General features: G+C 42.7%; 1 protein-coding gene across 1 annotated transcript; it reads left to right on the forward strand.

The window, feature by feature from the left end:
• Positions 1–544: 544 nt before the first annotated feature.
• LOC109894078 (zinc finger protein 263-like) lies at positions 545–12569 on the forward strand. Its single transcript, XM_020487306.2, has 7 exons — positions 545–1035; positions 2293–2423; positions 2631–2795; positions 6064–6204; positions 6767–6878; positions 7102–7223; positions 9462–12569. Exons 1-7 carry the CDS (start codon positions 777–779, stop codon positions 10494–10496), a joined length of 1965 nt encoding a protein of 654 aa, XP_020342895.2. The 5' UTR covers positions 545–776; the 3' UTR covers positions 10497–12569.

Below are 12569 nucleotides of genomic sequence, written 5' to 3' on the forward strand. Positions count from 1 at the left end.
GTGACAGAGTCAGCAGCCAAGAGAGTTTTTCACAGTATGTCATAAAAAATTATTACACGTATGAATGTATGTAAAATGCTAATATATATACTAGATCCAGTACAATGTAATAACTATAGTCCACTGACTATATAAGGGTAGTCAGTGGACATTCTGAACCTTGTTTGAAGTCAGTAGGTCACATGAACAAGGAGCTATTGAAATTTGAACGTTTGAAAAATTAATGTAAAAACGTGTGAGATGAAAATGGACAAACTAAAGGGTGTGCAATGTGCAGGCCCACTGAGTGGACATTCTGAACCTTGTTTGAAGTCAGTAGGTCATATGACCAAAGAGTTATTGACATTCAAAAATGTTAATAAATAATTTAAAATAGTGCGAGTTGTAAATCGACCCTAAAAAGTTTTTGGGGAGGGGGTATAGTGGTGAAAACATTTTTTGGGTTAGATGGTAGTGCAATTTATTTTCTCAATTTCCCCTTATTTTTTTGTGACAAAATGTGCAATTCACACTCCGACCTGTGAAAGGCAACAATAACCAACACAGCGTCCAGTCTACCGGAAACTCACACGAAGAAGAAGTAAACAGAAAGTGAACAGTGACTAAGAACAATTTCCATTTTAGCGTTTTCATTGTTATTTGGACGTTTATTAACACCCTGGAACTCAATAGATGACTCATTTCACTGCACAGCACCACATACTTGCAGCGTGTAGTGTTTAATACGCGCTGGAGACTGGACTTGTTTGATAGATGTTTTCTAGGTAACGCTAACAATGGCTAACTGTATGGTTTTTCACACTCAAATGGCCTCCATCATGGAGGTGCTAGCGAATGCAGCTGTAGCAGAGATCTGTAAACTCGTAGACGACGATTATGCAGTGTTTCGTTTGGAAATAACTCAAAGCCAGAAAGAAAACAGGGGATTGCGAAGGAAACTACAGCTACTGGAAATGAAAGTGGCACGAGAGCGCGTCCTCGCCAGTCGTCCCAGTAGTGTCAAGATCCTCGACCGACACAGAGGAATGGCAAGAGGTACATTTTGCATAAGTGTGTTGTGAACATTATTATATTGCACACTGCATTATTATATTGCAGTGTACATACAGCCTTACCCATGGATCTTGGGTCCATGAAATGAGGTATCAGCCTACTCAGTGACACCCACAAATTACAATTCTGAAGAGTTTGTAGACATATTTGTGTATTTGCATATTTGTAAATAAGAATTTGTTCTTAACTGACTTGCCTAGTTATATAAAGGTTAAATAAATATCGTGCCTATTTAATATTCACATTGCAATGTACATCCTTACTTATGGATCTTGGGTCCATAAAATGGGGTATTAGCCTACTCAGTGACACCTACAGAACACAACTGTGAATAGTTGAAACAAATATTAGCATTGTAGAACTTATAACTGTGGGAAATCACCTCATTATACAGCCTATTCCGTACCAAGATCATAGGTATAAGGGTGCACATTGCAAAATGCTTTTCAATACAATAGACTGAATAGCGATGTGATTTCCCACAGTTAAATACAATAAGAGCTACGCCGCTAATATTTGTGTAAACTTTTCAGAATTGTAATCTGTGGTTGTCACTGAGTAGGCTGATACCTATGGATCTTGTGTCCATGAAATGGGGCAAGGCTGTACAGTGCATATAAGTACGCCTTCAATGCAATTATGAAGTCTACATCCACAGTGCGATTAACATATTTTGTTGCGTTAAACTAAATTGTCTTTTGTTGAATTTATAATACATTTCAACCTTGTTTAGAATGATCTAGTCAAATTGTGGCATGATTCCACTATTTTAATCCTTTTGCATCAATGGGGGACTTTCAGTTTGAAGGCGAACAACCACTATCGTTGCTCATGCTAATGTTGTTCATGATACACACACATTTTTCAGAAGGCCAAGGCTGTGCAGCCTGTCGCCATTCATATATAGCGCACTGCCTCTTCCCTGTTCCCTTCTGCATGTGTTACCTAGAATTGGGTCTTGGTCACTTTTTGGATAGTATGCAATAAATCCCCTGATTACTTAACTATCTTGCAATGACACAATATCATATTCTAACCAGATTCTTGATTACTGCATTTCCTATTATTTCCTCAATGAAAACAATGTGATGCAAGTAACAATACATTGATCAATACAAAGCATATTAAAAAGTTATGAAAAGTGTTACCTTGCCAATTCTAGACAGTATCAATAGTGAACAATATATCGTTGATCATTGACAGTGCCTACCTCTTTACCCCCCAATCACTCTCTCTCAGGTGAAGGACATCTCACTGGAGGCTACAGGAGCTCTGTGAAGCCAGCGGGACATAATACATGGAGAGATGACCAACCAATCACTGTTGATGAGGGGAGTGGAACCTCAACCCAGAACGTTATCATGCTAGAGGTTTGTGTAATAGTGGTGCATTAAAAATTACGGTTAATTTGACTAACATTTGGCAAGTTTATTTCATAAAGGCTCCCCTTAGCTATTCACTTGCTTACATGTACATCCTTATTTATCTGCCATAGGGGAGCTTGTGAGTCTTCCCTATGACATTGTTATTCAATTCAACCCATGTACTGGTAATAACCTCCTCTCTTCTTGTGTCAGTCTGCAGACGCAGAGGCTGCAGGTCCTGGAGTCAAGCAGGAGAGGTCTGAAGGAGAGGAGGACACACAGCACAGCAGAGACATCCAGGCTGGAGCGCCCCCTGTAAGCACAGAGGAACCCACCACTGTCCCAGCACAGCCCAGGACCCGACGCAGCATCACGGAGGTCAGTGGAACGCAGAACGCCGTCCTCAAGTCAGAGATCGACACCAAGACTTTAACTGTGACACACAGGCTCTTACACACAGGTTCTGACCACAGATCAGACCCAGAGAGACTTGGGCGGGGGAGACTGGGCTGTCCTCCTGCTCCCGGTTCTGACTACTTACCGGTATTTCACCAGAGGATGGTTCACTGCCGTGGGGATGGTGATGATGACGCGATAGACACTGGTGGTGATGATCCGTCTTGTTCTTACACTACGGAGATGGACCCTGGCAACATGCCCTTGGGTTTAGAGACACAGACTGATCTGTCTAGAGGGGACTGGAACCAGTACAGTAGTAGTGTATACTCTGAAGGGTGCCTAGATGAGAAAGAGGAGGTTATAGTGGTAGATGAGGTGGCTGTGAAAGTAGAGGGCGTCATTCCTCCCACATGGAATGCAGATAGTTCCCTAGGAAACAGACACTCACAAGGCAGAGATTTCTTAGATTACAGGGAAAGCTTAGAGACAAATCCAAATGTTGAGACCCACTCCCCTTCACACGCATTCAGTGATCACGACCCAGTGACCACGTCGATGGGACCTTCCGATTCACACGCCCGCGTCCCTTTTGATCAGGTATTGAACTCAAAGGACCAAAGGGCCAAGGCTCGGGGAGGGGGAGCAACATCAGGCAATAGTAAAGAGAAACGGTTCCTCTGCATGTTCTGTAACAAAGGCTTCAGCTGCTCCCAGAATGTGGAGATCCACCAGAGAGTCCACACAGGAGAGAAACCTTACAGCTGCCCCCAGTGTCACATGCGCTTTGCCCAGTCTGGCAGCCTGAAGCGGCACCAAAGGGTCCATACAGGGGAGAAACCCTACAGCTGCCCCCAGTGTGAGAAGAGGTTCTCTCGCCAACACCTGCTGAAGACGCACCTGAAGGTTCACACGGGAGAGAGGCCGTACGCCTGTACGCACTGCGGGAAGAGGTTCTCAGAGAGGAGCTCCCTCCGGATACACCAGCAGAAAAATCATTCCACTCTATAACATAGAAAGTTTGTTTAGATCAAACCCTGCAATAAATATAGACTCAGCGACATGACTTAGATGCACAAAGTAAACAGCGGTAGTGGGTCAATTTCTACAACTAAGAGCGTTGATGCACAATGCTAAACTTCTCTGATGTTTTGGTCCTGCACCTTGTAGCAGCGTGAAGCGAACCCGTGTACATGTGCAGATACTCTTTCTGACTGTGTGAGACCATCACGCTCATCATAATATGTGGTTCTGCTCGTGGCAACCACATAACAAGTCTTCCTTTTAAAGACAGGTTCATTTTCATTGTTGTCAGAATAACAGATTTCAGTGTTGAATATTCCTGGGTAGAATATTGCAGTCAGGCATTGTGTGATACACATATAATTACAGTGCCTTCAGAAAGTATTCACACCACTTTACTTTTTCCACATTTTGTTGTGTCACTGGCCTACACACAATACCCCATAATGTGAAAGTGGAATTATGTTTTTAGACATTTTTACAAATGAATAAAAAATTAAAAGCTGAAATGTATTGAGTCAATAAGTATTCAACCCCTTTGTTATGGATAGCCTAAATAAGTTCAGTAGTAAAAATGTTTAACATGATTTTGAATGACTTCCTCGTCTCTGTCACACATACAGATAATTGTCAGGTCCCTCAGTCGAGCAGTGAATTTCAAACACAGATTCAACCACAAAGACCAGGAAGGTTTTCCAATGCCTCACAAATTTTTTTTTGGTAAATGGGAGTGACCCATTTTGGTAAATGGGTCAAATAAAAATAAAAGCAGGCATTGAATATCCCTTTGAGCATGGGGAAGTTATTAATTACACTTTGGATGGTGTATCAATACACCCAGTCACTAAAAATATACAGGCATCTTTCCTAACTCAGTTGCCGGAGAGGAAAGAAACCACTCAGCGTCTTCACCATGAGGCCAATGGTGACTTTGAAACAGTCACAGCGTTTAATGGCTATAGGAGAAAACTGAGGATGGATGAAAGGCATTGTATTTACTCCACAATACTAACCTAATTGACAGAGTGAAAAGAAGGAAGCCTGTACATACAAATATTCCCAAACATGCATCCTGTTTGCAAATGGGCACTAAAGTAAAACTGCAAGAAATGTGGCTAAGAAATTAACTTTGTTCTGAATACAAAGCGTTATGTTTGGGGCAAATACAAAACAACCCATAACTGAGTACCACACTACATATTTTCAAGCATGGTGGTGGCTGCATCATGTTATGGGTGTGCTTGTCATCGGCAAGGAATGAGTTTTTTTATCATAAAAAGAAACAGAATAGAGCTAAGAAAAGGCTAAATCCTAGAGGAAAACCTGGGTCAGTCTGCAACAGACACTGGGAAATGAATTCACCTTGCAGCAGGATAACAACCTTAAACACAAGGCCAAATATATGCTGGCGTTGCATACCAAGACGACATTGAATGTTCCTGAGTGGCCTAGTTACAGTTTTGACTTCAATCTGCTTGAAAATCGATGGTAAGACTTGAAAATGTCTATCTGTCTAATAATCAACAACCAATTGGACAGAGCATAAAGAGCATGTTTTAAGGATAATGTGAAAATATTGTACAATCCAGGTGTGCAAAGCTCTCAGTGACATACCCAGAAAGAATCAAAGCTGTAATCGTTGCCAAAGGTGATTCTAACATGTTTTGACTCGGGTTGAATACTTATCTAATCAAGATATATTTGTGTTTTTTTTATTTGAAAACATTCCTGAGACACTTTTAATGAGAAAATGAATACAGTTCATCAAGTACATGCAGATTTGTTGTTGACTTGTGTGTGTGGTTTTCATATGGTGTATTTAACTTGTTTGTTTAATAAACACAAAATGGGACTTTTCATTCTAAGACTTTCATTGAGACTCTCTTTAGTATACATCACATCTGAGCTCACCCTATTCTGCATACATACAACAGTGCTTTATAACCAATATACACTTACTAAATATACTTACACATACCCACACACTAACAAACACCTACTGTCCACGTCATTATAGTTTAGTCAGGTTTGTCTGATGATGACATTTGACTTATCATATTTATGTCCACCATGATGTGGGTTTAACAATAATGAAGTCATTCTGTAACTACAGCAAAGCACTCAAATGTAGTGGGGATAGGTAAACAACCCATGTTAAAAGTGTATATGTGTGTATGTACCTGAGGGAGTGTATGTCTGTGTAATCTGTATCACCTGTCACTTCCAGGAGGATGAGGGTCCAGAGGTGCTGCTGGTGAAGGAGGAGGGTTGGGGGAACCCTGAGGGGACCATGGTCATAGAGGACAACCAGACTACACCACCTTCTGAAACCACAGAGGAACCAGCTGAGCAGCACAGTCTCCCTGAGGTGAGCCCACGGTGAACTACTGTCTCTCAGAGTAGGAGTACTGGTCTAGGATCAGTTTAGCCTTTTAAATTATATGGAAAGATCCTAGATCAGCACTCCTACTCTGAGATTCTTTTGTGGATACGGGCCCAGCTATTGATTAATTTTGTCTTAAGTGTGGGACCATGCCTTTAAATTATCTAACCATTTTTATTTAACATTTATTTAGCTAGGGAAGTTAGTTAAGAACAAATTCTTATTTTACAATGACAGCCTACCCCAGACAAACCCTCCCCTAACGATGCTGGGCCAATTGTGCGCCGCCCTATGGGACTTCTGATCACGGCCAGTTGTGATACAGCCTGGGATCGAACCAGGGTCTGTAGTGACACCTCTAACACTGCATCTCAGTGCCTTAGACTGCTGCGCCACTCGGGAACCATTCGTGTCAAGTAATCAAATCAACTAACACTTTTGCATAGTACTCGTAGCAATCCCTCATTACCCAATCAGAAGATGCTCCATAGCAGGGTGCTCATATCAGATTTCTTGATCCAACATCCTCTCACTCTGTATCTTACAGCCAGTAGACATGGAGGATGGGAAGCCTGATCTGCTGCTGATCAAAGAGGAGACGATAGAGGACGGACGAGAGAGCACTGACCTGCTGAGTGGACTAAAGATGGGGGAGCAAGGTACGGGAGAAATACATATAGCCTACATACAGTAATAGATCTTCATTGGGAATAGTGATGCACCTGGCTATAGTGTTTTCTTCATTCATAAAATTAAATCAATACAACTAATGTTTACATACAAAAACGCATAATGTCTTAACTTTACCAGGTGATTGGCCAGGTAAAGACACTCCATACGTAGAGTTCTCTCTGTCATGCTTTGTAAACCCTCTTCCTACAGGTGGTTGGCTGGAGGCTAACAGAGGAGACTGGGCAGCCATCATGGATACCCAGACGGGTGCAGCCAAGGGCCCAGGGGATAACATCACTGATCAGGCCAGGACCAGAGATGACATATTGGAGGTCAGTGGATGTGACACTGTCCTTAATTCTGGGCTGGGGAACAACACTGTTAACCACAACCAGAAACATACAGTCGAACAAAAAACAACAACCAAAGACAGGCTGAGACCAGGGCGAGGTGTAGATTTGGTCTGCGGGGACATGTCCATATACGGCTGGAGAGAACAGACAGACTCGGCTCGGCTGTTTCATGCTCCTATAGTTGTGATTCAGTGAGACTGAGAATTACTGTCAGGTTAACCCCCTAACAGGTGATGCCTTCAGCCTGCCTTCTATAGGATCTAGCAACTGGAACATGGACCCTGCTACAACACAGCCACTCCCTGGCCTTCGTCCTCACACTCTCCTTATGTTAAACCAGACCTCAGACAATGCCAGTGCCTCAACACTAAATGGCTACACAAGCCCATTGACAGTAGTAGTAATGCTATCAGTAGATCCAGTGGCAAAGAGAAGCGCTTCCCTGGTTCGTTCTGTGGGAAAGCCTTCAGTTTCCCCAAACAGGTGGAGATCCACCAGAGGATGCACACAGGGAAGAAAGAATTTGGCTGCCACCTGTGTGAGAAAAGGTTCTCCTACCAGCACCACCTGAAGAGGCATCTGAAGGTCCAGGGCTTTGAGGTCAGGGCTTTGTGATGGCCACTCCAATACCTTGACTTTGTTGTCCTTAAGCCATTTTGCCACAACTTTGGAAGTATGCATGGGGTCATTGTAAATTTGGAAGACCCATTGACGACCAAGCTTTAACTTCCTGACTGATGTCTTGAGATGTTGCTTCAAAATATCCACATACATTTTCCTTCCACATAATGCCATCTATTTTGTGAAGTGCACCTATCACCCCCACAACATGATGCTGCCACCCCTGTGCTTCACGGTTGGGATGGTGTTCTTAAGCTTGCAGGCCTCCCCCTTTTTCCTCCAAACGTAATGATAGTCATTATGGCCAAACAGTTCTATATTTGTTTCATCAGACCAGAGGACATTTCTCCAAAAAGTACGATCTTTATCCCCATGTGCAGTTGCAAACTGTAGTCTGGCTTTTTTAGGGTGGTTTTGGAGCAGTGGCTTCTTCCTTGCTCAGCGGCCTTTCAGGTTATTTCGATATAGGACTCGTTTTACAGTGGATATAGATACTTTTGTACCTGTTTCCTCCAGCATCTTCACAAGGTCCTTTGCTGTTGTTCTGGGATTGATTTGCACTTTTCGCACCAAAGTACGTTAATCTCTAGGAGACAGAACACGTCTCCTTCCTGTGCGGTATGACGGCTGCGTGGTCCCATGGTGTTTATACTTGCGTACTATTGTTTGTACAGATGAACGTGGTACCTTCAGGTGTTTGGAAATTGCTCCCAAGAATGAACCAGACTTGTGGTTGTGGAGGTCTTGCCTGATTTCTTTAGATTTTCCCATGATGTCAAGCAAAGAGGCACTGAGTTTGAAGGTAGTCCTTGAAATACATCCACAGTTACACCTCCAATTGACTCAAATGATGTCAATTAGCCTGTCAGAAACTTCTAAAGCCGTGACATCATTTTCTGGAATTTTCCAAGCTGTTTAAAGGCACAGTCAACTTAGTGTATGTAAACTTCTGACCCACTGGAATTATAAGTGAAATAATCTGTCTGTAAACAATTGTTGGAAAAATGACTTGTGTCATGCACCAAGTAGATGTCCTATCCGACTTGCCAAAACTATAGTTTGTTAACAAGAAATTTATGGAGTGGTTGAAAAACAAGTTTTAATGACTCCAACCTAAGTGTATGTAAACTTCCAACTTCAACTGTATATTCTTCACTGATGAAGAGTGACAACTTTGTCCCTTTTTAGGTTGATACTGGTGTTTTAAAGTGAGATAAGGATGGTGCCGTAATTCATGTTTACTTGACAAGTAGTGAAGCTGTATGAAATGTAAATGTTGAACCTTTTCCAAAGTATCTTAACATTAAATCGAGGGTACCATATTTACAGAAAAGGTCAAGTGTTACCATAGTGAGAAAAGTTATTGTACCTGTCACATGTATTGTTTGTGCAATAAAATTACTGAAATTCATGTTTTGTGATTGTATGACCATTTTGTTTAAATTAAATACAAAATTTGACTCTCTGCTGACTGACCTGGTTATTTTTGTATCATTGCAGGGACTGAGTTGCTCTTATCTCAGTCGAACCAAAACATTATACTTAATTATTTAATTAACATGCTTACATGCTTTTCTGTACAATCTTTGTTTGCAGTCTGCAGTCCATGAAGACCTGCTTATATCCAGTGTTACTGGTGGGAGAGAGTGGACCTCTGAAGCAACTGATCACATACCCTGGCCCCAGATCAGAACCATGGATCAGGAGCCTTCAGTCTTCCTTCCCGAGTTGGAACAAGGACCCAACCAAGAAGGACAGAGACTCCTCCACCACCACACAGAACACAACCAGTGGACAAGTGGATTGAACAACCTCAGTCCTGGTGGTCATCAGAGAGACCAAGGCTCCAGTCAGGGATCCAGTCTGCAGCCCAGACCCTTTTCTTCACAGTCTCAGTGCGGGGATGAAACCAGGCCTTGGGCTGATAGAGATAGACCCTCCTGTTCCTATGATACAAACACCACAGTATCCATGATGAACAGAGCAGGTTACCCTGGGTTTCAGCCTTCACAGAGAGTGACAGGAGACCAGAGTCTAACAGGAAGTCTGTCTTCTCCTTCAGGGTCTTATCTAATGCCTCGTGACTGGGTTCATAGAAGGCCTGAACCTGTGTCTAGTCTTCCTCAGTTACCTCCTGGTTACCCCACCAATACAGACAGGGTCAGGATGGGCGTTCACAACAAGAGGTACCTAGCCTATAACACAGAACACAATTCCAACAACACCCCAACTATGGCTAGAGGTCAAGGAAGGAGTTCAAAGATTAACCACCTGAGGGTGGTGGCTCCTGCTTCTACCTCCTCTGGTGTCATTGGGTCACAACGTGGGAGGCCGAGCATTAAGGCGGATGCCGACAAGCTGTACATCTGCCCAACGTGTGGGAAGCGCTTTGCTAAAGCAAACTATGTGAAGGAGCACCAGACCATTCACACCAAGGAGAGGCCCTTCAAGTGTAAGCTGTGCTACAAGAGCTTCTCCTTCCTGAGTAACCTTATCAGACATAGGAGTGTCCACAATGGAGAGAAGCCCTTCAGCTGTACCCAGTGTCACATGCGCTTTGCCCATGCTGGCAACCTGAAGAGGCACCAGAAGGTCCACACGGTAGAAAGTCAACAGCTGACCCCAGTGTGAGAAGAGGTTCTCGCACCAGCTGAAGATGCACTTGAAGGTCCACACAGGAGAAAGGCCATTCACCTGTACACACTGCAAGATGTTCTCAGAGAGGAGCTACCTCAGGATACACCAGCAGAAAATGCACACAGCCCATGTATAGAGTATAGTGCATGTAATGTAGTAATAGTTAGTTTGTAGTTAATTCTGTTGGTTTTGGATGTAGTAGGGAACTGGATGAGGTGACATGAGGGAAGGACGATTATGATGAGGTAGAGTAGATGATATGATGTTTGGTGTGAAGGTGTCTGTAAAAATGCTTTCCTGATGAAGAGTGAAACTGGTCCTTTAGGTTGATACTTGTGTTTTATAGTGAGGAAATGATCGTGCCTTAATTCATGTTTACTTACTTTTATTTACATTTTAGTCATTTAGAAGACACTCCTATCTAGAGCGACTTACAGGAGCAATTAGGGTTAAGTGCCTTGATCAAGGTCTCATCAACAGATTTCTCACCTAGTCGTCATGGAGACTTGAACCAGTGACTTTTGTTCTTAACTGCTAGGCTACCTGCTACTTGACATATAGTAGGGAAGATATGGACCAAACTTGTTTTTGCGTGGATTCCGAGACGCAGTTAGCTTTTAACAGCTAGGAAACACCGCTAACCAAACAACAGTGCTAGGTGGCTGTACTACAAAAACACCGGTCGTCGTCGTGGGAAAGACGCATTGTTAAAAACTTTTTGTAAACAACTGGTTGCAATAAAGAGCCAACCTGGATACTAAGGAGATCCTGAGGGGAAACGACGAGTATCAACAGCTTTACGCTATGGAGGAACAACATACTCCATGGAAAGATCCAGCTACCTCACAAAATAACCCCCCCCCCAAATACATTAATCTACAGACCGACGATTTACTTACCGTTTAAGTAGAGGCTAGTGCTCTGGCTGGAATCCATGCAACACTGGAAAAGTTGTATGAGGAAGTAGCAGGGCTGAGGGGGGAGTTTGGAGTTTAGCCAGAGTAAAATGTTGATGATCCAAGGAGAGAACAAGACACTCACAGCCAAGGTAAAAATCCACAATTCCAACATGGATTGTCAACTTAGGAAAAACAGAGTGATGAGGGAGTCGCTCCTAGACCTACAAAGTCATAGCATGCGTGAAAATCTAATATTTTCTCGGATTCCTGAGGACGCATCCAATAATCCAGAGGGCGTGATCAGATAATTCATGCAGTCCGCCTTGAAACTTCCTCTAGAGACTGTAAACAACGTGTCTTTCCACCGAGTACACAGACTTGGTGCTCAGAGTGACAAGACCAAGGGTCCCTGACAGATCATCGCAAAATGTGAACACTACCAACAAAAGGAGCTGATCAAAAGCAGGGGAAGGGAGGTTAAAGGGACCAAATTCGGTCTTATTGACCAATTTCCATGTGAGACAAACGAACGTCGCAAGAGGCTGTATCCTGTACAGAGGCAACAGAGGGAGAGGGGTAAGCGTGCCTTTCTCATTGTGGACAATCTCTTTATGGACAGCTATTCGAGACAGCTCCATAACACCATGGCTGTATTGAATTCTACAGGGACTTCAGGTTACAAAAAAAAGAAAGTATGGGAACTGTAAAAATATCTTAGCACTATAAAGTGGATATGAACACACCTACTCAATTACATGCTCGCTTACACATACGGACTTATACATACACACTTGATCTCGCTCTCTTCTCTCACTCTTCTCTTTTCTCCCACTCTCCCTCTATTGTCAAACTGTTCTATAATTTAATGCTTCTTGTTTGGCTATCTTTTCTATATCTTTGTCTACACGTTTACAACAAGCAAGGGGAAGATATCAGAATAGGATCATTGGGGAATAATAACATATTGTACGGGATACATTTGTACTGTAGTGAAGCTGTCTATAGTAATGCAAGGTCTCTTTCAAAATCATGTGAAACGTCAATTGCTATGGAAATGCTGGGATGTGTTTTCAATGATGTTAAAGGTAATTATGATACAATATGGATTGCAATTATCATCATGAATATTGTTAGGTTCTAATTCTCAGAGTAAAAAACTCAATGGACA

This window comes from Oncorhynchus kisutch, linkage group LG7 (genome assembly GCF_002021735.2).
Source record: "Oncorhynchus kisutch isolate 150728-3 linkage group LG7, Okis_V2, whole genome shotgun sequence".
NCBI classification, from domain to species: Eukaryota; Metazoa; Chordata; class Actinopteri; order Salmoniformes; family Salmonidae; genus Oncorhynchus; species Oncorhynchus kisutch.